The following is a 26,691-nucleotide window of genomic DNA, read 5'->3' as shown; positions in this document are numbered from 1 at the left end:
GCACGCCGTCCGAGCACTATCCTGCCTGGCAACGCGCTAGCAGCGGCGAGGAGAGGAGGCGGAGAACAGAGTCGGGTAAAAAAAAACGACAAAAGGAGGGCAAGTGACGATGAATAGCAGACCCTTCTGTTGTGGAAAGGTACCTAAACTTGCCTGGGCTTGTCAGTGACATATTATTTTTTATGTCCCCCCCCCCTTATTCTGTGTCCGTAGCGAATAAACACGACTAGCATAAAGCTAGCGTTTAAGCTAGCACACATAAAGAAAGATAACTGTTAGCATTACGTCATGTGTTTTGCTCCAAACCATTACATCAGAATTTTCTCTCTCTCTCCAAGTGCTGCAGCAGTGGAACAACACCGCACTGTCACAATAGAATGCGTGTTTATTTTTTGTTTTTTTTCTCTCACCCCTTTCAATTTATATGCGTGACATTTCACACACATAGACACACACATATGCAAAAAATTATGTAAAAATAAGGACATGTTGATGACATTGTCAGATTGTTTTGTTAATGGTGTTCAATTGCATGAGGAAATGTGCTTGTGTGTTTTGCAGGAAGTTTTTGCGGGCTGGCCAGTACTTTGTTACACGTGAGTGGGCGTGGATTCATTTGTACCGCACTCTTTTTTTTTTTTCTTTTTTTTTTTTTCTTCTTCTTTTTTTTTTTTAATGGCTGTCTAACAAGACAAACACATTGCAAGCACAGTGTGTTCCAAGACATCTGCAGCAGGATGTTTTAAGACATATTTCACTTCCCTCCCCCCTTTTTTTTCTGAATATATTTATGTATGCCATAAAGAACTGGTGTGTTTTTTTCCACTCAAAAGATGCAGTAAAAAAGGCTAAAGATACATAGATAGATAAATAGATAGTACTTTATTGATTCCTTCAGGAGAGTTTCCTCAGGAAAATTTAAATTCCAGCAGCAGTGTACAGAATTGAGATCGAATTTAAAAAAGTAAAAAGTAAATAATCGGGGTATAAATGGAAACAAAATAGAAAAATATTACAATAAGAATAAAAATAAAAAGCAACAATGAGAATAAAAATATAACAGTAAAATAAGAATATAACAAGAGAAACTAGGCAGTAGTGACCATGTTATGAAAAAGTATTACACTGTTATTGTTTTGCATCCCCTGTCATCCTAGTACCCCCCCTCCCCCTCAGAGAGGAGTTGTACAGTCTAATGGCGTGTGGGACAAAGGAATTTTTGAGTTTATTAGTCCTGCACTTGGGATGAAGCAGTCTAGCACTGAACAGGCTCCTCTGGCTACTGATAACGGTATGCAGAGGGTGACTGGCATCATCCAGGATGCTCACTAGTTTTTCCACAGTCCTCTTCTCTGCCACCGTTACGATCTAAAATCGTTACTATAAAGCAGAGGTGTCAAATGTAAGGCCCGAGGGCCGGATCAGGCCCGCGAACAGGTTTTATCCGGCCCGCTGGATGAGTTTGCTAAGTATAAAAAATTAGCCGACATTTTTGAATGAAAGAAACTGCTGTTCTTAATGTGTCCACTAGATGTCGCGATAGCAATTCTTTGTAACTATGTAGATTATGCTACATACCGTATTTCCTTGAATTGCCACCGGGTATATATTATCCGCGTGCCTCGTTTTACCGCCGGGTCAAACTCGTTTCGCAAAATAATTAGCGCATGCTTAGAATTAGCGCATGCTTAGAATTACTGCCGGGTCAAACTTGTTTAGCAAAATAATTAGCGCATGCCTCGTTTTACCGCCAGGTCAAACTCGTTTCGCAGATTAATTAGCATATGCCTTGTTTTACCGCCGGGTCAAACTCGTCACGTCACGAGTGACACTTCACCTTTCAAGGCATCATTTTCCAAAATGGAGGAGGCTAATTTCAATCATTTAAAATCGCATAAAGGGAAGAAGATAAAGAGCTATTCAGTAGGATTTAAGGTCCAATCTATTGAATATGCTAAAAAGAACAGTAAAAATGTTTTATTAATATAGCTGCGTGTGTCAAATATGAGTCATTAAATGACTCCCGCCTCATGGTGGTAGAGGGCGCTAGTGATCCCAGGGATCATTCTTGTGACTACTCGGCTGCAGAAGAAGTGACAACAACAGTTTTCTAAACTGGACTTTCAATCGAAGCAGGAGGTAATAATTCAAGGAAGATCTCCATCGAGACAGAGAGACTTTTAAAACTGAAGAAAGATAAGGAAGACTTATATAAACAAGTTATCTATGCTTTTGTTCAGAAGGAGCGGCGCATGGACTTCATTTATAAGTAAAGGTAAGACCATAATAATGTTTTTTTTATTACCGGTAAATGTGCTTTTCATGATGGTATCCTTACAGGAAATACGGTATGTAAAAAAACCCAAAAAAAACCCACATGATGTTAGTACGTCAGTCGAGGAAAATGAGCAAACTACATAAATAACATCCTGTAATTTGATTTTGATATTATTTTGGGTAACACTTTAGTATGAGGAACATTTTCTAAGTAAAAAAGACCTAATTTAGAGTTATTTGGACACTAGGGGAACATATAAGGGTTAGGGTTAGGGTTACTAATAAGCAATAATTCTGAGGTTATTGAGGGAAGACTCTTAGTTAGTGGCTTATTGGTTGAATAATAAGGCCATGCCGAATAAGTACTTAATAAAGACTAATTAAGAGCCAATATGTTACAAATTTTTATGTTAATAAGCAACTAATTAATGGTGAATATGTTCCCCATACAAAAGTGTTACCTTATTTTTCTATCTTGACAGATTGAAAATTAACACCAATGACCCCGAAGGGAATAAGCGGTAGAAAATGGATGGATGGATGGAGTTGACTGATGAACATTATCTCATAATTTATTCACAAAGTATAAATAACAACAAATAAAGGTAGAATACTATTAACCGCAACATACAAGTGTAAAAAAAAACAACCCAATAAAATTATGATTTGTACATTTTCAGAATGTGCTTGTGCTATTTTTTTAACGAAGAAAACAATCTGAAGTTGTCTTTATTTTTAAGTTATCGTGCCGTGATTTTACCAGTCCGGCCCACTTGGGAGTAGATTTTTCTCCATGTGGCCCCCCATCTAAAATAAGTTTGACACACCTGCTATAGAGCAGGGGATGTCAAACTGGTTTTCATTGAGGGCCACATCGCAGTTATGGCTGGCGTCAGAGGGCCGCTTGTAACAGTGAATGATATATGACTTTGAATCTGGATTTCATTATTAATTATGTATACATTTTTAAGTAGACTGTTGATTTTACAGTAAAAACTTTACATGTACAAAAAGTTACTGTATAATAGTGTTGTTGTTTTTTTCTTTTTTTTTTTTCTAATTTAAGTTCAAAATGTCAACATTTTTATTCAAGTTTTATGGTTTTTATTCCATCATTTTTTTTGTTTAAATTCGAAGTTTGTCATTCTTTAATTTTTTTAAAATGTATTTCAAAATTTGTCGTTCCGTCATTTTAGATTTAAATTTAAAGTTGGCCATGTATTAATTTGAGTTTAAAGTTTGTCATTTTTTAAAATGTCTTTCAAAGTTTGTCGCTCTGTAATTTTTAAAATTAAGTCAAAAGTTTGTTGTTTTGTCATTTTTTTTGTTTCAAGCTTTGTCTCTCAGTCATTTTCTATTTTAAGTTCAACATTTGTCGTTCCGTCGTTTTTTAATTTAAGCTAACAGTTTGTCATTACGTTATTTTTAAAACATTTTTTTCCAAAGTTTGTTTTTGTTTAAATTTGAAGTTTGTCATTCGTTTTTTTTTTTTTTTATGTATTCCAAAATTTGTTGTTCCGTCATTTTATATTGCAATTTAAAATTGGCCATGTATTGATTTAAGTTAAAAGTTTGTCATGTTGTCATTTTTTAAAATGTCTTTCAAAGTTTGTCGCTCTGTAGTTTTTAAAATTAAGTCAAAAGTTTTTAAATTTAACTTTGTCAAAGTATGTTATTTAAAAAAAATTAAGTTTAAAGTCGGCCATTTATTAATTTAAGATAAGTTTGTCATTGCGTCATTTTTTAAAATGTCTTTCAAAGTGTCGCTCCGTAATTTTTAAAATTAAGTCAAAGGTTTGTCCTTTCGTCGTTTTTTTTATTTAACTTGGTCAAAGTTTGCCATTTTGTCTTCTTTTAAAATTTTTAAGTTTAAAATCGGCCATTTATTAATTTAAGTTTAGAGTTTGTCATTTTGTAATTTTTTAAAATGTCTTTCAATGTTTGCCGCTTTGTAATTTTTATAGTACAGTATGTGATTTAAAAAAATAAACATTCTATATATTTACAAAATGTTACTGTAAAATTGTGTTTTTTTGATTTCTTACAACATTTTACGGTAAATATAAAAACAGTACCACGGTTTTGTTTTTTACGGGAAAAACTGGCAGCTTAGTTGCCAGATTTTTTTTTAAAGAGAATAAATAAAATACCTGCAGTGCGTTGGTGTCTTGCCAGAGTTTGTATTTTGCAGGAATGCATAATTTGTATCCCTGCTTTAGGAGCACTTGCATTTAGAGGAGAGGAGCTACACTTCCATGTTTAGATAGCAGTTTTACGCATTAGTAACACCAAATGTGGATTGTTACAATCATGTTTTGACTGTCAAAGATGTTAGGCGATACTTTTTGTAGCTGAATGAATGTTTCTGATATTCTGTACTTTACATGTTGTACAAGTTAATAGCATTCATATCTCTGCATGACAATGTTTTAACCTTCTCTCTCTACCTACTTAAATAATAACAACATGTAATATTCAGCCTGTTAAACGTTCTGTAATTGCGCAATCAAAACAGGTTATAAAGGTCAGGGATGTCAAATTCGTTTTCATTGAGGGCCACATCGCAGTTATGGCTGCCATCAGAGGGCGACTTGCAACAGCGAATTATGTATGAATTTGCCTCTGGATTTCATTAATTATATAAATTGTTTTAAGTAGACTGTCAATTTTACAGTAAAAACTTTACATTTACAAAATGTAATTTTAACATATATATATATATTTGTTTTATTTTTTACAACATTTTACGGTAAATGGAAAAACAGTACCACTGTTTTTTTGGAGGGAGGCTGGGGGTGTGGGGGGTTTCGGAAAAAGCTGGCAGCTTAGTTGCCAAAATTTTACATAATTTTTTTTAAGTTTCTTTTTTATTCTGGCAACTCAGCTGCCAGTTTTTGTACCATATATTTTTTTTAATCGTTTTTCCATTTACAGTAATACACCGTTATAAACAAGATTTTACAGTAAAAATGTGGCAGCTCAGTCAACAGAATTTTAATGCTAAAAGTTTTAGTTTTTTTGAATTTGATGGATAGTTTGCTGTAAAATCATAAGTCAAGCAGATATTTATTTTTTTTAATTTTTTTTTATTTAGACAAAAAATGTTTGGAAAGTATGATAATATACTGTAATACAATAATAATGGATACTATTAATGTTTAAAAGGCTTGCAATTTCAAGCAGTACATATATTTTTTCTGTCAAAATGATAAAATTCTATTACATTTAGTGAGAACATATCAAGTACTTTATTGACACATATCATTTCCAGGTGTTTGCGGGCCAGATACAATGATGTCGCGGCCCAGATCTGGCCCCCGAGCCTTGAGTTTGACACCTGTGCTATAGAGCTGTTCAACTACATTGTTTTTGGGGCCACATTACCTGAGAGCTAAGGGCCGTCACTATTATTCGTATTTTGTGTATTCCTGAGAGACTGCTGTGTTTAAAGACCGACTTCAAACAATCTAATCTCTAATCTGTTTATAGCAATCTGCTCTTAAAAATGTTAATCTTTTCCAAGGGTTTGAACTGGGTGTCATTTATTTGTATAGCCCTAATTTAGTATGAGTTTTCTCCTTATATTGTGCCTTTTAGCTCCATTTTCGCAATACATTTTTTTCTGGGATAGGCTTCAGTTTACCCGCCAAACTAATGGGAAGAAGTGGTGTAGAAAATGGATGGATGAGTGTACCATATTTCATTCATTATTTGATGTCATTTATATATATATATTTTAAACAAATATACTCAGCATATACATATATTTGTTTGTATTTTGGTTTATTTAATACTTTTTTTTTTAGATTTCTATATTTCTCATTTGCTTCTGCATACTTTATTACTCTGCAATCTTATTTCATTCCGTAACACTCTTTTCCATAGCATGGACTTTTGATTGGTATATGCAAGATCATAATATGTATTGTGTATTTAATACAAATTTTAAGAATACATATTTAAATAAATTGTGTACAATAAAACATCTTAATAAAAATATGAATGAAAAAGTATATATTGCTGAGTAAAAGATATACAATTATAAGTTATAAATTGAATACATATTTACAAACAACATATCAAATAAAAACGTCAAGAATCTACGTTTTTAAAAATTATATACTGTATAATAGAAAATGTAAAATTATAAATGAAAAAATATATTGAGTAATATATCATATATAGATTCAAAGAAAAGCATGGTATAAATTGAATATATATTTACAATATAATATAAAAATGTAAAGAACATATTTTTTTCATATATATTTGTATTGTTTTTTTTAATAGTACACTTTTTTTTAAATGTCTATTCTTAACATTTTTATTTTATATATTACTTGTAAATATATTTTAATTTTTTTATGCTTTTCTTTGACTATACATTTTGATATTTTTACTCTGCATTATTGATATTTTACAAAACCCAAAACCAGTAAAGTTGGTACGTTGTGTAAATGGTAAATAAAAACAGAATACAATGATTTGCAAATCCTTTTCAACTTATATTCAATTGAATAGACTGCAAAGACAAGATACTTAACGTTTGAACTGGTAAACTTTGTTATGTTTTGCAAATATTAGCTCATTTGGAATTTCATGCCTGCAACATGTTTAAAAAAAGCTGGCACAAGTGGCAAAAAAGACTGAGAAAGTTGAGGAATGCTCATCAAATACTTATTTGGAACATCCCACAGGTGAACAGGCTAACTGGGAACAGGTGGGTGCCATGATTGGGTATAAAAGCAGCTTCCATGAAATGCTCAGTCATTCACAAACAAGGATGGGGCGAGGGTCACCACTTTGTGAACAAATGTGTTAGCAAATTGTTTAAGAACAACATTTCTCAACCAGCTTCTGCAAGGAATTTAGGGATATCACCATCTACGGTCCGTAATATCATCAAAAGTTTCAGAGAATCTGTAGAAATCACTGCATGTAAGCGATGATAATACGGACCTTCGATCCCTCAGGCGGTACTGCATCAAAAACCGACATCATTGTGTAAAGAGTATCACCACATGGGCTTAGGAACACTTCAGAAAACCACTGTCAGTAACTACAGTTCGTCGCTACATCTGTAAGTGCAAGTTAAAACTCTACTATGCAAAGCGAAAGCCATTTATCAACAACACCCAGAAACGCAGCCGGCTTCGCTTGGGCCCGACATCTAAGATGGACTGATGAAAAGTGGAAAAGCGTTCTGTGGTCTGACGAGTCCACATTTCAAGTTGTTTTTGGAAACTGTGGACGTCGTGTCCTACGGACCAAAGAGGAAAAGAACTAGGCGCAAAGTTCAAAGCCAGCATCTGTGATGGTATGGGGGTGTATTAGTGCCCAAGGCATGGGTAACTTACACATCTGTGAAGGCACCGTTAATGCTGCAAGGTACATACAGGTTTTGGAGCAACATATGTTGCCATCCAAGCAACGTCTTTTTCATGGACGCCCCTGCTTATTTCAGCAAGACAATGCCAAGCCACGTGTTACAACAGTGTGGCCTCCTCGTGAAAGAGTGCGGGTACTAGACTGGCCTGCCTGTAGTCCAGACCTGTCTCCCATTGAAAATGTGTGGCGTCTTATGAAGCCTAAAATACCACAACGGAGACTGTTGAACAACTTAAGCTGTACATCAAGCAAGAATGGGAAAGAATTCCACCTGAAAAGCTTCAAAAATTGGTCTCCTCAGTTCCCAAACGTTTACTGAGTGTTGTTAAAAGGAAAGGCCATGTAACACAGTGGTAAAATATGCCCGTGTGCCAACTTTTTTGCAATGTGTTGCTGCCATTAAAGTCTAAGTTAATTATTATTTGCAAAAAAAAAAGTTGATCAGTTCGAACATTAAATATATTGTCTTTGCAGTCTATTCAATTGAATATAAGTTGAAAAGGATTTGCAAATAATTGTATTCTGTTTTTATTTACCATTTATACAACGTGCCAACTTCACTGGTGTTGTAGAAGAGCAGGACTGACAATGAATCTACAGTTTTGCAATGAACTTGATCTTAACTCTTCGGTTCCTAAAGGTGTGGATTCCTAGAAGGTGTTTTTGTGGATGTAGAGCACAGAACAAACTTTTGAACCTCCGCCCCGCCCCCACTGGATGTAATAGAAACTGGGTCCAGAGGCGTGTCTTTGCCAAGCACACTGGGCCGTCCTTCCAAATTCGCTCTTGCGACAGGACATTCTGTCCGCTCCACACCCTCCTCGTCGCTGGGAAGAAAAATAACCCCCACTCACGTAGGCCACAACATGGGGAACAAAACGCAATGTTTGCTCACTGATAGGCGCCGGTGACATCACTGTGATGCAAAACATTTCTTTTATCGTCATCTCTGAGATTAGAAACACCAGGAGGAATGTCCTAGAAAGAGTTTTTTATTATTATATACATGCTCTTGTTTTGTTAGAGCGAGCGGCGGCGAGGACAATCAGTCACTGTCATGGACTGTTGCAACTGCTGAAATGTCAATCCCACATTTGCATAAAAAGACAATAGAAAACACATCACGTATCAGCAGAAGCAAATGTGGCTTTTTGTGTTATCATTATTTAGGACGGCGTGAAACCCAGTAGCTGTTCGATGGGTTTGTACCGCCACTCGTCCGCTTCCAGCTCCTCCACCAAGCTCGCCAGTTTCTCCATACGGGACACTTGTTGATCTGCAGTGACAAAAGGTAAATATGAGCCACTGGTGTCATTAAAAAGTAGAAATGCATGATAAAAAAAACTGTCAAATATACAGTACAGGCCACAAGTTTAGTCACACCTTCTCATTCAATGCGTTTTCTTTATTTTTATGATTATTTACATTGTATATTGTCACTGATGGCATCAAAACTATGAATGAACACATGTGGAGTTATGTACTTAACAAAAAAAAGGTGAAATAACTGAAAACATGTTTTATATACTAGTTTTTTCAAAATAGCCACCCCTTTGCTCTGATTACTTTTTTGCACACTCTTGGCATTCTCTCAATGAGCTTCAAGCACACTTGTGAAGTGAAAACCATTTTAGGTGTCTACCTCTTGAAGCTCATCGAGAGAATGCCAAGAGTGTGCAAAGCAGTAATCAGAGCAAAGGGGGGCTATTTTGAAGAAACCAGAATATAAAAAAGTTTTCAGTTATTTCACCTTTTTTTGGTGAAATAACTGAAATCCATCAAGCTGCACCGCTTGATGGATTGTTGGCGCATTCAACATACGAGTATTGTTATGGTGTTTGTATAAGGATTGCAAAATGGTACCTATTAGCAGACATATTACCTGGCGTTTTGTTTCGCAAGGGACGGCGTGGCGCAGTGGAAGAATGGCCGTGCGCGACCCGAGGGTCCCTGGTTCAATTCCCACCTAGTACCAACCTCGTCATGTCCGTTGTGTCCTGAGCAAGACACTTCACCCTTGCTCCTGATGGGTGCTGGTTAGCGCCTTGCATGGCAGCTCCCTCCATCAGTGTGTGAATGTGTGTGTGAATGGGTAAATGTGGAAGTAGTGTCAAAGCGCTTTGAGTACCTTGAAGGTAGAAAAGCGCTATACAAGTACAACCCATTTATCATTTAATATTATGCAAAACCAACTTTTCTTACCTTCTGGTACCTGCTAATGTGTATTTGGGATCTGCATAAGTACTGAAAATGCGCGCGTGTCCGCATTGTAGTCCGTGCCGACAACGAAGTCATAAGCTTCTTCTTTTTATGTGACATTCATCTTCCGCTGTTGCCATTTCTAATACAAAGTAGCGTAAAGTTCTTACTTCTGTCAGTAGACTAGCTATCAAAGCGCTAAAAGTTCATGTTAAAGTAAAGTTAAAGTACCAATGATTGTCACACACACACTAGGTGTGGTGAAATTTGTCCTCTGCATTTGACCTATCCCCTTGATCACCCCCTGGGAGGTGATGGGGAGCAGTGGGCAGCAGCGGTGCCGCGCCCGGGAATCATTTTTGGTGATTTAACCCCCAATTCCAACCCTTGATGCGGAGTGTCAAGCAGGGAGGTAATGGGTCCCATTTTTATAGTCTTTGGTATGACTCGGCCGGGGTTTGAACTCACAACCTACCGATCTCACGGCGGACACTCTAACCACTAGGCCACTGAGTAGGTAAAACCGTAGTGAGTTTACATTATTCACCCATGGAACTTTAGTTATTAGAGGGTTCCGGTCGGACGGTTTTTCACGGGACACATTTCCGGCGTTGATGTTGCATTATTGAGCCACGGATGAGGAGATGCTGCTTCGTTATTGATTGAAGTAAAGCCTGAATGTCATTAAAACAGTTAGCTCCATCTTTTGACACTTCTTCCACTCCCGTCCTTGCACGCTACACGGCTACAACAAAGATGACGGGGAGAAGACGCTGCCGAAGGTGAGCCACGTAAATGAGACCGCCCATAAAACGGCGCATCCTGAAGCGACTGTCAGAAAGCGGCTTGAAAATGGTCTGTAAAACATTATGCAATATTTTGACCAAAGAACCACCATTACATGTTATGTAGACCACAAGATAATGTTTTAAATTTAGATAAAAATCATAATATGGACCCCTTTAATGCGCCTTATAATCCGGTGCGCCTTTTGTATGAAAAAAGACCTGAATAGACTCACTCATCGGCAGTGTGCCTTATAATCCGATGCGCTCTATGGTACTTTTTAATGACAGTAAAGTTATATTCTATTCATATGAAATTTTACCAAAACGTATTCCCAGCCCCTTATCCGGTTTTTGACATTTCGTGAAACCTTCCTGAAAATCTTTTGAGTTATTTTGCCAACGAGCTGACAGACAAACCAGCGGCAGCGATAACATAAACTCCTGCCGGAGGTAAAAACAAAACAAAACAAGAGTTCAACACTGAGTAGCTTTACACTGTTGGCTTTAACACACTTTTTGTGTCTTTTTACGCATTGAAATCAGAAACGACGCGAATTTCCAGAAGTCCACGCGTAACCAGGACGCAGATTTTTTTTTTTACCGACCCTGCCTTCTCTGGGTCAAAACTACGTTTTTCTTGTTGTTGTTTTTTTAATCGATAATCGGTTTTGTTTTGTTTATATTTTCAGAGTCAAATTTCCGTCCCTGTTTATTGCGTTTTATTGGTCGACTTCAAAGTACCGTATTTTTCGGAGTATAAGTCGCACTGACCGAAAATGCATAATAAAGAAGGAAAAAAACATATATATAAGTCGCACTGGAGTATAAGTCGCATTTTTTGGGGGGAAATTTATTTGATAAAACCCAACACCAAGAATAGACATTTGAAAGGCAATTTAAAATAAATAAAGAATAGTGAACAACAGGCTGAATAAGTGTACGTTATATGAGGCATAAATAACCAACTGAGAACGTGCCTGGTATGTTAACGTAACACAGTGCTTCTCAAATGGGGGTACGCGTACCCCTGGGGGTACTTAAAGGTATGCCAAGGGGTACGTGAATTTTTTTTTAAAATCTTCTAAAAATAGCAACAATTCAAAAATCCTTTATAAATATATTTATTGAATAATACTTCAACAAAATATGAATGTAAGTTCATAAACTCAGTGAAGCACAAGCTCAGGTTTCTCACTAAAATGTCTGTCAAAAAGAACTGTGAAAAGAAATGCAACAATGCAATATTCAGTGTTGACAGCTACATTTTTTTGTGGACATGTTCCATAAATATTGATGTTAAAGATTTCTTTTTTTGTGAAGAAATGTTTAGAATTAAGTTAATGGATGGATCTCTATTACAATCCCCAAAGAGGGCACTTTAAGTTGATGATTACTTCTATGTGTAGAAATATTTATTTATAATTGAATCACTTGTTTATTTTTCAACAAGTTTTTAGTTATTTTTATATCTTTTTTTCCAAATAGTTCAAGAAAGACCACTACAAATGAGCAATATTTTGCACTGTTATACAATTTAATAAATCAGAAACTGATGACATAGTGCTGTATTTTACTTCTTTATCTCTTTTTTTCAAAAATGCTTTTCTCTGATTAGGGGGTACTTGAATTAAAAAAATGTTCACAGGGGGTACATCACTGAAAAAAGGTTGAGAACCACTGACGTAACATATTATGGTAAGAGTCATTCAAATAACTATAACATATAGAACATGCTATACGTTTACCAAACAATCTGTCACTCCTAATCGCTAAATCCCATGAAATCTTATACGTCTAGTCTCTTACGTGAATGAGATAAATAATAATATTTGATATTTTACGGTAATGTGTTAAAAATGTCACACATAAGTCGCTCCTGAGTATAAGTCGCACCCCCGGCCAAACTATGAAAAAACCTGCGACTTATAGTCCGAAAAATACGGTAATGAACTTTCTGGTACAATTCCTTTCATTTAGATTCGCCGAAAGTTTTAACAATCACAAATACTGCCTCAGTTTGCACTCGGACAAATTCAGGTTTGTCTCAGAGTGATCCATGAAGGAAAGAAGAAAGTGAATGAATGTTTATAACCGAATAAATTTACATAAGCATACAAATGTGTTTTCTTTGGTATTATGTTAATTAATAACGTTTATGACAACCTTTTTCCAAAACACAATATAGAATGTGAGATATAACAGGATAATGCATACATTTATCATTTGTTTTCAAAATGCTTACAAAAAAGTGGCACCCCAAAAATTTACTGTGGGACCCCATTTTCATGACTTGATGGGGTCCCCGGGACCCCATTTTGAAAATTCCTAGCACCAACACTGGTTCTACATGTGTATTATCAGATTTAGAGTCGGGGGAAAGGCAGAAACTGAAGGTTGTTTTTAGGGTTTTAACCAGCAAATGGCAGATTTTCAGTGGAATGGAATGTTTTTGTGTTACTTACCGTGTTTGACCTGCTTGAGTGCAGACGCCACTTGGTAGCTGAATACAGACTCGCATAGAAACCTGTCAGATCCGTCTGAAAATCAAAAACGGTGAAAGACTTGAAGAAAAAGTGTATTCATGACTAAATTTAGCATACCAAAATCTAGAACAGGAGTGTCAAACGTACGGCCCGAGGGCCGGATCAGGCCCGCGAACAGGATTTATCCGGCCCGCGGGATGAGTTTGCTAAGTATAAAAATTAACCTGACATTTTTTTAATGAATGGAACAGCGGTTCTAAATGTGTCCACTGGATGTCGCAATAGCAATTCTTTGTATCTTTGTAGATGTACAAAATAAACCACATGATGTTAGATGGGAACAATGTTAAACCCAGATTCCGATCCAACAAAAGGTCTTAACTCATTCTCCTTCTATGCCACATCAATATGGAATGCACTCCCAACAGATGTAAAGGAAAGTGCATCTCTATACTCCTTCAAAACCGCACTAAAAGAACACCTCCAGGCAACTACAACCCTAGACTAACACCCTCCCCCCACCACATCCCACCTCCCCGGATTATTAATAATCAAATGTATATACTTGTTTTTATGCTTTCTGAGCTCACTATGTTCACTGCTCGCTGTACATATCCTACCAAGTCAGACCTACACTGTTTCAATGTCCATTTCTCAGATGATATAATTGTTGATGACTGAAGTGCTGATATCAACCAAACCAACCCCCCCCCCCCCTCGGATTGTAAATAGTGTAAATAATTCAATGTATATACTCTGATAATTAACTTGTGTGATGACTGTATTATGCTGATAGTATATATTTATACCATGAATTGATTAACGTGGACCCCGACTTAAACAACTTGAAAAACTTATTCGGGTGTTACCATTTAGTGGTCAATTGTACGGAATATGTACTGTACTGTGCAATCTACTAATACAAGTCTCAATCAATCAGTCAATCAAGTACATCAGTCGAGGAAAATGATCAAACTACATAAGTAACATCCTGTAATTTGATTTTGATCGAATTTTAAAAATCTTGATAGATTGAAAATTGACACCAACGAGTTGACTGATGAACATTATCACATAATTTATTCAGAAAATATAAATAACGACAAATACAAATATTAACCGCAACATGTAACTGTAAAAAACAACAACAACATTATGATTTGTACATTTGTGATTGTTCTATTTTCAAACAAAGAAAACAATCTGAAGTTGTCTTTATTTTTAAGTTATCGTGCCGTGATTTTACCAGTCCGGGCCACATGGGAGTAGATTTTTTCTCCATGTGGCCCCCGATATAAAATGAGAGAACACACATAAGATAATACAAATAATAACAGAAGAAATGAAGAAATTTAATTTAATTTAATTTAAAAAATGGTTTGACAAAAATAGACTATATTTGAATCTCAGAAAAACTAAAATAATGCTATTTGGTAAAAGTAGAAAAGAGCATCATACACGAATACAAATAGACGGAGTAGACATTGAAAGGGTAAAAGAAACCAGATTTTTGGGAGTATTAATAGATGATAAAGTGAACTGGGAATCTCATATACAAAATATACAACATAAGGTGGTAAAAAACATTTTAATAATGAATAAAGCAAAATACATCCTGGACCAAAAATCACTTCATATTCTCTACTGCTCGCTAGTGTTACATATCTGAGTTATTGTGCAGAATTATGGGGAAATAACTACAAATGTGCGCTACATTCATTAACCGTGTTACAAAAAAGATCAAATAGACTGATACATAATGTTGGATATAGAGAACATACAAACCTTTTATTTATCGAATCAAAAATATTAAAGTTTGATGATTTGGTAAAATTGAAAACAGCTAAAATTATGTACAAAGCAAACTATAACCTGCTACCAAATAATGTACAACAATTCTTCTCAACTAAAGAGGAGAAATATAATCTTAGAGGAAAATCTAATTTAAAACATTTGTATGCACGTACAACACTTAAGACCTTTAACATATCAGTATGTGGAATTAAATTATGGAATGGATTAAGTAAAGAAGTTAAACATTGTACTGATATGATCCAGGTTGTTCAAATTAATAGTGCTTACAAAGTACAAAGAAGAAGAACTATGAGAAATACTTTCAACCTTATTAAAAATAATTTATTCTTCATCTCAGTTTGTTTATAATGACTAATTGCATGTTGCAGGGCTGTTGTGTTGCTCATTCGCGGATGTCATTTTGCTATGAAGGAGTCAGTAAATGAATGTATACACAGGTAAAAGCCAGTAAATTAGAATATTTTGAAAAACTTGATTTATTTCAGTAATTGCATTCAAAAGGTGTAACTTGTACATTATATTTATTCATTGCACACAGACTGATGCATTCAAATGTTTATTTCATTTAATTTTGATGATTTGAAGTGGCAACAAATGAAAATCCAAAATTCCGTGTGTCACAAAATTAGAATATTACTTAAGGCTAATACAACAAAGGGATTTTTAGAAATGTTGGCCAACTGAAAAGTATGAAAATGAAAAATATGAGCATGTACAATACTCAATACTTGGTTGGAGCTCCTTTTGCCTCAATTACTGCGTTAATGCGGCGTGGCATGGAGTCGATGAGTTTCTGGCACTGCTCAGGTGTTATGAGAGCCCAGGTTGCTCTGATAGTGGCCTTCAACTCTTCTGCGTTTTTGGGTCTGGCATTCTGCATCTTCCTTTTCACAATACCCCACAGATTTTCTATGGGGCTAAGGTCAGGGGAGTTGGCGGGCCAATTTAGAACAGAAATACCATGGTCCGTAAACCAGGCACGGGTAGATTTTGCGCTGTGTGCAGGCGCCAAGTCCTGTTGGAACTTGAAATCTCCATCTCCTTAGAGCAGGTCAGCAGCAGGAAGCATGAAGTGCTCTAAAACTTGCTGGTAGACGGCTGCGTTGACCCTGGATCTCAGGAAACAGAGTGGACCGACACCAGCAGATGACATGGCACCCCAAACCATCACCCAACCATGCAAATTTTGCATTTCCTTTGGAAATCGAGGTCCCAGAGTCTGGAGGAAGACAGGAGAGGCACAGGATCCACGTTGCCTGAAGTCTAGTGTAAAGTTTCCACCATCAGTGATGGTTTGGGGTGCCATGTCATCTGCTGGTGTCGGTCCACTCTGTTTCCTGAGATCCAGGGTCGACGCAGCCGTCTACCAGCAAGTTTTAGAGCACTTCATGCTTCCTGCTGCTGACCTGCTCTATGGAGATGGAGATTTCAAGTTCCAACAGGACTTGGCGCCTGCACACAGCGCAAAATCTACCCGTGCCTGGTTTACGGACCATGGTATTTCTGTTCTAAATTGGTCCGCCAACTCCCCTGACCTTAGCCCCATAGAAAATCTGTGGGGTATTGTGAAAAGGAAGATGCAGAATGCCAGACCCAAAAACGCAGAAGAGTTGAAGGCCACTATCAGCGCAACCTGGGCTCTCATAACACCTGAGCAGTGCCAGAAACTCATCGACTCCATGCCACGCCGCATTAACGCAGTAATTGAGGCAAAAGGAGCTCCAACCAAGTATTGTACATGCTCATATTTTTCATTTTCATACTTTTCAGTTGGCCAACATTTCTAAAAATCCCTTTTTTGTATTAGCCTTAAGTAATATTCTAATTTTGTGACACACGGAATTTTGGATTTTCATTTGTTGCCACTTCAAATCATCAAAATTAAATGAAATAAACATTTGAATGCATCAGTCTGTGTGCAATGAATAAATATAATGTACAAGTTACACCTTTTGAATGCAATTACTGAAATAAATCAAGTTTTTCAAAATATTCTAATTTACTGGCTTTTACCTGTATTTGTAAACGCTCTGAAGTGGGAAAGGGGTGGGATTAAACAAGCTTTGCTTCTTCCTACTCCTTTTCGGACATGATGTAAACAGAAATTATATGAAATTGTGTGATGTATTATGCTGTAAGTGTGTTCATGTTCGAAATAAACTAAAAGAAAGGAAAGAAAGTTTGACACCCCTGATCTAGAAGATGCCTGGTGGAATACATTTTGGAGCATCAAAGACAATGCATTCCTGTTTATTCGTGCCAAATCATGTATTCAGACACATACCTTCCATCATTTCCCCGGCCCCTTTAGGGTAAGTGTACAGCACCTTCCGAGGGGGGATCAGCTCCGAGGCGCTGAACCCTGAGCCGGTCACCGAGCTCCCGCTGACGCCTCCAGCGGAGGAGGACGAAGAAGACGCTGCCATTAATTACCCTGTGCGGAAATTAAAATCAATCAATCAATCAATCAATAAAAGTTGATTTATATAGCCCTAAATCACGAGTGTCTCAAAGGGCTGCACAAGCCACAACGAAATCCTCGGCTCAGATCCCACATCAGGGCAAGGAAAAACTCAACCCAATGGGATACAACGAGAAAAATGTCGCATAATAGTCGATTATTATAGCGTATGGTAACAATTTATGCAAGGAATTGCATTATATTAACGAGTTTAATAGCAAGCCACTCGGAGTATTAACTACAGTAATGGTCGCCCGTCAACAGTATTTCATTTTTGTTATGTCAAGGTTAGCAACCAATCTTACCGTCAACGCGCGTAAAAACTAAAAAAATACTTGATTTGTTTCTGTACTCCCGACTTGTTGACGATGTTTAGCTTCCTAGCAGCAGTTTCATACAACGATGAGGCGCTTTACGACAGGAGCAGAGTCGTAAAGTGCAATCCTGTGTAGATCTGACAATCATCTGGATGGCGTGATGTCATCACAAATGGCCGCTCCAGATTGACTGTAGATCTATAAAAAAAAACATCACTACCGCAAAGTAGTTGACTCGTTAGCCAAGCCAAGCTAATATATAAAGTGACAAGCTTTACATTATGGATGTATTACGCCCTCCGCTGATAAATATACATGGGAGAATATACCGAAAGAATATCACTAAAGATGAGCAATATGAAGTGGAAGAGGATATTTCCTATGTAGGACCGCCAGGTACAGTAAATGTGTCCATTGCCGCATTAGTGCACTTAGCTAACTAGTCAAGTCGGTCTGTTTACATGTGAGTACACCGCTGAAGTAAATTGGTTATTTGTGCTTAATTGTTGTTGTTTAGGGTTGTTTCGAACATGCAAATAATTACTAAATGATAAACATGTTTCCATTGACATGTCCGAAAAGGAGTGGGAAGAAGCAGAGTTTATTAAATCCTACCCCTTTCCCACTTCATAGCAATTACTAACACTTTTGTTTACTTCCTGTTCACACTTTGCAACTCATCCATCCATCCATTTTTTACAGCTTGTCCCTTTCAATGAATACTAAATACAGTCCTTGTTAATAAATAGTTAAGTATTTTATGGTTCACATAATCAGATGGATAAGATTCTCATTTTCAATAAAGTTCAAAATGTTAGAAAATGGATGAATGGATGTTAATCTGGATTATTTTTCCTTGTACTTTGTAAACACTTTGAGTCTTTAAGGTTTCTTAAACTGGATCATATTAGTACTTTGTTTGACTTATTTGCTTAATCCATTCCATAATTTAATTCCACATACTGATAGGCTCCAGCACCCCCCGCGACCCCGAAGGGAATAAGCGGTAGAAAATGGATGGATGGATATTTAAAGTTAAAGTTAAAGTACCACTGATAGTCACACACACACTAGGTGTGGTGAAACTAACCTCTGCGTTTGACCCATCCCCTTGTTCCACCCCCTGGGAGGTGAGGGGAGCAGTGAGCAGCAGCAGCGGTGGCCGCGCTGGGGAATAATTTTTGGTGATTCAACCCCCAATTCCAACCCTTGATGCTGAGTGCCATAATTTAATTCCACATACTGATATTTAAAGTTAAAATACCACTGATAGTCACACACATTAGGTGTGTTGAAATTAACCTCTGCATTTGACCCATCCCCTTGTTCCACCCCCTGGGAGGTGAGGGGAGCAGTGAGCAGCAGCAGCGGTGGCCGCGCTCGGGAATCATTTTTGGTGATTCAACCCCCAATTCCAACCCTTGATGCTGAGTGCCATAATTTAATTCCACATACTGATATTTAAAGTTAAAATACCACTGATAGTCACACACATTAGGTGTGTTGAAATTAACCTCTGCATTTGACCCATCCACTTGTTCCACCCCCTGGGAGGTGAGGGGAGCAGTGAGCAGCAGCAGCGGTGGCCGCGCTCGGGAATCATTTTTGGTGATTCAACCCCCAATTCCAAACCTTGATGCTGAGTGCCATAATTTAATTCCACATACTGATATTTAAAGTTAAAGTTAAAGTACCACTGATAGTCACACATATTAGGTGTGTTGAAATTAACCTCTGCATTTGACCCATCCCCTTGTTCCACCCCCTGGGAGGTGAGGGGAGCAGTGAGCAGCAGCGGTGGCCGCGCTCGGTAATAATTTTTGGTGATTCAACCCCCAATTCCAACCCTTGATGCTGAGTGCCAAGCAGGGAGGTAATGGGTCCTACTTTTATGGTCTTTGGTATAACTCACGATCCACCGACTTCAGGGATTCTTTTTCCTTGCACTTTGTAAACACTGAGTTTTAAAGGTTTCTTCGACCGGATTATATTAGTACTTTGTTTGATTTATTTGCTTAATCCATTCCATAATTTAATTCCACGTACTGATATGCTAAAGGTTTTAAGTGTTGTACGTGCATACAAATGTTTCAAGTTATATTTTTCCCAAAGATAATATTTATCCTCTTTTGTGTTGTACATTATTCGGTAGCAGGTTATAGTTTGCTTTGTACATAATTTTAGCTGTTTGCAAATGCATCACATTTCAGCATTTAAATTTTTTTAAATAATGACACTTAATGTTCTCAATAATCAGCGTTATTTAATATTTGAACAGATCTACTTTGGAACAAGGTTACTAAGGTTATTTCCTCATAATAACTCAGATATGGTAACACTAGCGAACAGTAGAAAATATTTAGTGACTTTTGGCCCAGAACATATTTAGCTTTATTCATTATTGAAGTGTTTCCTGCTATCTTATGTTTTATAATTTTTATGAGATTTCCAGTTAATTTTATCATCCAATATTGCACCCAAAAATGTAATATTACAAATTAAACATGTCAATTGTAGCATTAGCATTGTCACCCCTATATACAGGTAAAAGCCAGTAAATTAGAATATTTTGAAAAACTTGATTTATTTCAGTAATTGCATTCAAAAGGTGTAACTTGTACATTATATTTATTCATTGCACACAGACTGATGCATTCAAATGTTTATTTCATTTAATTTTGATGATTTGAAGTGGCAACAAATGAAAATCCAAAATTCCGTGTGTCACAAAATTAGAATATTACTTAAGGCTAATACAAAAAAGGGATTTTTAGAAATGTTGGCCAACTGAAAAGTATGAAAATGAAAAATATGAGCATGTATAATACTCAATACTTGGTTGGAGCTCCTTTTGCCTCAATTACTGCGTTAATGCGGCGTGGCATGGAGTCGAAGAGTTTCTGGCACTGCTCAGGTGTTATGAGAGCCCAGGTTGCTCTGATAGTGGCCTTCAACTCTTCTGCGTTTTTGGGTCTGGCATTCTGCATCTTCCTTTTCACAATACCCCACAGATTTTCTATGGGGCTAAGGTCAGGGGAGTTGGCGGGCCAATTTAGAACAGAAATACCATGGTCCGTAAACCAGGCATGGGTAGATTTTGCGCTGTGTGCAGGCGCCAAGTCCTGTTGGAACTTGAAATCTCCATCTCCTTAGAGCAGGTCAGCAGCAGGAAGCATGAAGTGCTCTAAAACTTGCTGGTAGACGGCTGCGTTGACCCTGGATCTCAGGAAACAGAGTGGACCGACACCAGCAGATGACATGGCACCCCAAACCATCACTGATGGTGGAAACTTTACACTAGACTTCAGGCAACGTGGATCCTGTGCCTCTCCTGTCTTCCTCCAGACTCTGGGACCTCGATTTCCAAAGGAAATGCAAAATTTGCTTTCGTCAGAAAACATGACTTTGGACCACTCAGCAGCAGTCCAGCTCTTTTTTTCCTTAGCCCAGGTGAGACGCTTTTCGCGCTGTTTCTTGGTCAACAGTGGCTTGACACGAGGTATGCGGCAGTTGAAACCCATGTCTTTCAAGCGTCTCTTGGTGGTGGATCTTGAAGCACTGACTCCAGCAGCTGTCCACTCCTTCTGAATCTCCCCCACATTTTTGAATGGTTTTTTTTTCACAATCTTGACCAGGGCGCGGTGATCCCTATCGCTTGTACACTTTTACTGACCACAGTTTTTCCTTCCCTTTGCCTCTCCATTAATGTGTTTGGACACAGAGCTCTGAGAACAGCCAGCCTCTTCAGCAATAACCTTTTGTGTCTTTCCCTCCTTGTGCAATGTGTCGATGGTTGCCTTTTGGACAGCTGTCAAATCTGAAGTCTTCCCCATGTTTGTGTAGGCTTCAGAACTGGACTGAGAGACCATTTAAAGCCCTTTGCAGGTGTTTTGAGTTAATCAGCTGATTAGTTTGTGGCACCAGGTGTCTTCAAAATTTAACCCTTACACAATATTCTAATTTTGTGACACACGGAATTTTGGATTTTCATTTGTTGCCACTTCAAATCATCAAAATTAAATGAAATAAACATTTGAATGCATCAGTCTGTGTGCAATGAATAAATATAATGTACAAGTTACACCTTTTGAATGCAATTACTGAAATAAATAAAGTTTTTCAAAATATTCTAATTTACTGGCTTTTACCTGTATATAAAAGGGATTATTTGTGCTTTATTGTGTTTTAGAAAATGAGGAGTTTAACACAGAGGAATCCTGCGACACACACTTAATTGAACAGATCGAGAGAGGCTTCCAGTGTGCCGTTGATGTGCCAAGTGTTCTATACAAGTGAGTCGTGTAAAAAGTACAAACTGACATAGCTCCTCGGTAAAACATGTGTGCGTCTGATTCCGACAGATACATCATCGGGAAAAAAGGAGAAACGCGGAAACGACTGGAGACGGACACAAAGACATCCATCAGCATTCCCAAACAAGGACTGGAAGGACCGATTGGTAACAATTGGAAACAAACACAAATCGGCGAGTCCAAAAGTTTTTTATAAGAGGATGTTTTCATTTTCTCTTTTCTTTGGACAGTCATCACGGGGTCACACCAAGCTGCAGTCTCGTCGGCCGTCACGAGAATTGAAATCCTCGTTGACAATTTCCGGAAGAAGCAACCGTTTACGCATTTCCTTTCGTTCCCGCTCAACGATCCCAAAATCCAAGATGGTTTTCTGAGTTTTAAAGATGGTATCTTGGAGCAGTGTTCGCAGGTACTACCCAACTACGATCATCATACCTCATCATACCTCGGTTTACGTACTAAAAGGAAATGGATGGATGGATGGGTGAATACATAATCCAAAAATAACACAGAATACATTTTGTAGAGAATATTTATAGCTGTACATGCAGAACACGAGGCGAAATGCCATAAAAAGTGGATGAGTGCAGGGTTTCCCCACTATATATGTAGTGGTGGGGGTGTGGCTAGGGGCATGGCCAAAATATCATCATATATGACATTATAATTTTAATTTGCACTGATGCATATATTTTCTTTACAAAGACTAAACAAATTATTTATGTATATTTAAAGAAATATGTGTTATTAATTATTAATAATATTTTTTTTATATATTATCAGAATCAGCTTTATTGGCCAAGCATGTTTAATGCACAAAGAATTTGACTTGGTAGACTGTGCTCTCTTTGTTCAATGCAGTTTTATTTGCAGCTGGTTATTGTAAAAGGTAAAGGCTATACTATATTCTGCGCTCCCTAAATGTTGCAATTTAGTTTGCCAAATATGCAAATAGTCCTTTGAATTAGAAATTCAAATTAGAATTTGTGTGAAGCACACCAGGGAAAGTACTTTATATATACACATGAAGTGCACATACCGTACATGTGGGAATCGCATTAAATGAATAATATAGTTTGGAATAAACTGAAAAAAGCAATTCAGTTATGCAGGATGAACGTTGCCGCTAGCTTAATGCTAACGTACAATGGACTAGCTCATTGACAAGCTAACCCAAATTAGCATGGCCAGTCGCATGACACATACAGACAGTCATTCACACTTGCTGCAGGGTCTTCAGCTGGTCTCCAGCTGAAGACCCTGCGGCAAAACCTTTTCTGTTATGCGGTCAGGTTTAGGCCTGCCTCAGGGAAGAGGACGTCCCTGCCATGCACAGTCCACCACAGGCATCGGTGGAGGTGCGACAGGCCTAAGGCCCAGCGGCAAGACCACCTTGCTGTAATTAAAATAAAATGTCTATGGACAATTTACAGTCTCCAATTAACCTAAATTGCATAGTTATTTAATGGGATTAAGCTGGAGTACCCTGAGAAAACCCACACACGCACAGAAGAACATGCATTGCACCCAAAGACGTCCAAACGGAAGTTTGAAGACACTCATGGTGTAAAGTTAGACGGTATTGTCAGTAGGAATGTCAAAAGAATTAGGGTAGTTTACACAGGCTTGAACAAGAAATGCCTCAATTACCTTGAAATACCTTTCTCTTTAACTTTTTCTTTTTATGTTGCCAGATGTCAACTCCGTTTAGGTGCGCAACCAGCTGTTGCGTTCCTTACAGGCGATTTAGATTTTGTTGTTGTTTTTGTTTTGCAAAATAAAGCTTAGAGGTACATTTTTATATTTGAGATGTTTTTCTAACTTATTATGGCCAATAGTAGGTAAATAATATACTAAACTGAAATTTGTTTTCATGTAAAAAAAAAAAAATTTTTTTTTTTTTAATGTAAATAAAATAATAATAATAATAGATTTTAGTTGTAAAAAGCACTTTACATTGCGTAAACAACTTCAAAGGGCTACAGTGTATTAAAAAAATAAAATAAATAAAAAGATAATAACAAAAAACTAGAACAGCCAAATAGCTAAAACTAGTATGCATATATCTAAAAAAAGGCTTTTTTTTTTAAAAAGAAGGGTTTTTAAGCCTTTTTTAAAAGCATCCACAGTCTGGCGTGCCCTCAGGTGGTCAGGGAGAGCGTTCCACAGACTAGGAGCGGCAGAGCAGAAAGCCCGGTCTCCCATTGTTTGTAGCTTTGTCCTCGGAGGTTGGAGTAGGTTAGCCTGTAGTTCTTTGAGGTAGATGGGGGCATTTTCATGGAGGCACTGGTGGGTTAGTAGGGAGACTTTGAATTAAATCCTGAGTGGAACAGGAAGCCAGTGAAGGGATTTGAGAGTTGGTGTGATATGGTCATATTTCCGCACTCTCATCAGGATCCTAGCAGCACTATTCTGTATGTAAAATAGACACATTTTGAAGGTGTGGCGGCATTTATCTTGCCGTGGCGGTGCATCACGATCAATTGCATGTAGGGCAGGGGTGTCAAACTCATTTTAGCTAAGGGGCCGATTGGAGGAAAATCTGTGCACACACGGGCCGGACTATTACAATCATGGCTTTAAAACTAAAAAATAAAGACAACTTCCGATTGTTTTCTTTGTCTTACATTGTCCAAAAATAGAACAAACACATTCTGAGAATATTACAACAAAAATATATGAAGGAAAGAAGAAAGTGAATGAATGTTTATAACTGAATACATTTACATATGCATAAAAATTAGTTTTCTATTGTATAATTAAATGAATTAAGTAATGTTTATTACAACCTTTTTTTTTCAAAACACAATATAGAATGTGAGATTTAACAGGATAATGCATACATCTATCATTTGTTTTCAAAACGGTTACCCCATTTTTATGACTTGATGGGGTCCCTAGGACCCCAATTTGAAAATTTCTACCGCCAACACTGATGGAGTATTGGTGCGTGCAAAACAGCATCAGGCTGCTGTGGCCTGTGGGCCGGTTATAATACTAATCAAATATCATCCCATAGATAATTCATTCCTTGACTTTGACATCCCTGATGTAGGGGATACCTTGGAATGACCAATAACTTTTACCTTTCTTGAATATGCTTTTTGGTGTAGATGGCGATGAGCAGAGAGGTAGAACAAGAGGGGCGAGCTACATAGATGCTTTTTTTGTACTTTGCTAAGAGTTATTTCTTGAATTCAACAGTGTTTCTCACCTTCTTCATCCAAGTGCTGGCACTCACAACGTTCTTTGGCCTAGTAAGACTTTTTGTTTTGAGCCTTCTATTCAGGATTCACAGGCAAACACTAGTTACAGTGCAATGTTTGGCCGCACGATAAGACAATATATGAAAAGTGGTCCGTACAAAAACCGAGGTACTGCTGTAATGTGTATCATTCACAGTGTCTTGCTTGATGTGTGCAGGATCACGGAGTAGATGGAAGCATTTTTCAGAACCCTGCAAAGCTTCACCTGACGGTCGGTACTCTCACGCTGTTGGATGACACGGAAGTGAGGAAAGCATGCCAGCACCTCCAGGAGTGTCGCACTTTTATCAGGTACCTGTGTTGCTACAGTAGTAAACACTGTTTTTATACAGTAGTACCTCAACTTACGAGCTTAATTTGGTCACTTGTATCTCAAATGAACATCTCCCATTGAAACACATGGAAATCAACTTAATTGGTGCTTGCTTCCCCCCAAAATACATAATTTAAACATGTTTTGAAAATAAAAACAAACATTGACAGTAGAAAATTAATATTGTATGAAAGACAATACAATAAAACGGGTGTTAAAAGATTTTCCACAAACGGCCGCATTCTAAAAGTCAAAGCATAAGGGGGCCATTTTGATGCAGTTTTTATTTTGCAGTAAGAAAACATTTAAAACACATAATGTATCAATTTAAAAAAAATTACTTTGTGTCAGCTTTGTGGATTTTTTTTTTCCATTAATTTATTTGCGCAAAAATAAATATAGCCTCTCCAATACAATATTGTCATCCAAAAAACAATAGTAAATTTAGATGAAAATGAGAAACAATGTAACATAGTGTGTGTACGAGAAGGAACAGGAAGAAGTACAAGCTTATAATGTCCTGCCCCATCACTCAGATGTAATAATAGTAATAATAATCTGATTTGTTTTTCAACAATACATATTGACTTTATATAACAATATTTGGTATATAATTACAGGTGACAAAGCGTATTATTATCTCATCTATTACTATCATATTTTTTCTATAGTTTTTCTTGAATTTTTAGTGTTGTTTTTTATTTCAACAATATGCTGTGGGCCAATAAAACTTGAGATCTGGGCTCTAATTAGTCCCCGTGCCACACTTTGGACACCCCTGCAGTAAAATGTACCTTCGTATAAACAAGTACAATCGTTTTATGAAGAAATGTAATATAAATGTACAATATTTACCTTTGAGAGTGTTTTATTGTATCTAGTTTGAGCTGCTTCTCTGTCAAACACATCATCAGCAGCTTTTCCATATTTTTTATGGATAAATGATTTTTTTTTTATGTTATTTTTGTTTTTGGCTGGTGTCATCGACTCTTTCTGCTTCAGTATGGTGCAGACTAGCAGTGCTACGCTCCAACTGCATCACCAAGTTAGCGAGCCAAACGTGCTGCCATG

At 37.2% G+C, this 26,691-nt stretch overlaps 2 protein-coding genes across 3 annotated transcripts in view; one reads left to right on the top strand and one right to left on the bottom strand.

Annotated features, from left to right (window-relative positions):
• Nucleotides 1–8,641: 8,641 nt before the first annotated feature.
• Nucleotides 8,642–26,691, bottom strand: part of anapc16 (anaphase promoting complex subunit 16) — a 20,959-nt gene continuing 2,909 nt past the window's right edge. Inside the window, exons 1-4 of one of the 2 annotated variants that reach the window (XM_061966565.2) lie at nt 17,717–17,870; nt 17,235–17,384; nt 13,115–13,189; nt 8,642–8,941 (exon numbers count right to left, since the gene is read on the bottom strand). In XM_061966565.2, the coding sequence (XP_061822549.1) occupies nt 8,832–8,941; nt 13,115–13,189; nt 17,235–17,376 (327 nt within the window). In that variant the 5' untranslated portion in view covers nt 17,377–17,384; nt 17,717–17,870 and the 3' untranslated portion in view covers nt 8,642–8,831. Of the gene's footprint in view, nt 8,942–13,114; nt 13,190–17,234; nt 17,385–17,716; nt 17,871–26,691 lie in introns of those variants that run through there. The other variant, XM_061966566.2, reaches the window with a different exon arrangement.
• Nucleotides 17,929–26,691, top strand: part of ascc1 (activating signal cointegrator 1 complex subunit 1) — a 14,253-nt gene continuing 5,490 nt past the window's right edge. The window contains exons 1-5 of the mRNA XM_061966564.2: nt 17,929–18,124; nt 21,918–22,020; nt 22,090–22,187; nt 22,272–22,450; nt 25,465–25,598. Coding sequence (XP_061822548.2) covers nt 18,010–18,124; nt 21,918–22,020; nt 22,090–22,187; nt 22,272–22,450; nt 25,465–25,598 — 629 coding nt within the window. The 5' untranslated portion in view covers nt 17,929–18,009. The remainder of the gene's footprint in view (nt 18,125–21,917; nt 22,021–22,089; nt 22,188–22,271; nt 22,451–25,464; nt 25,599–26,691) is intronic.

This window comes from Nerophis lumbriciformis, linkage group LG11 (genome assembly GCF_033978685.3).
Source record: "Nerophis lumbriciformis linkage group LG11, RoL_Nlum_v2.1, whole genome shotgun sequence".
In the NCBI taxonomy this organism is placed as follows: domain Eukaryota; kingdom Metazoa; phylum Chordata; class Actinopteri; order Syngnathiformes; family Syngnathidae; genus Nerophis; species Nerophis lumbriciformis.
The sequence above is the reverse complement of the archived record's forward strand: the minus strand, read 5'-3'. Positions and strand labels throughout refer to the sequence as shown.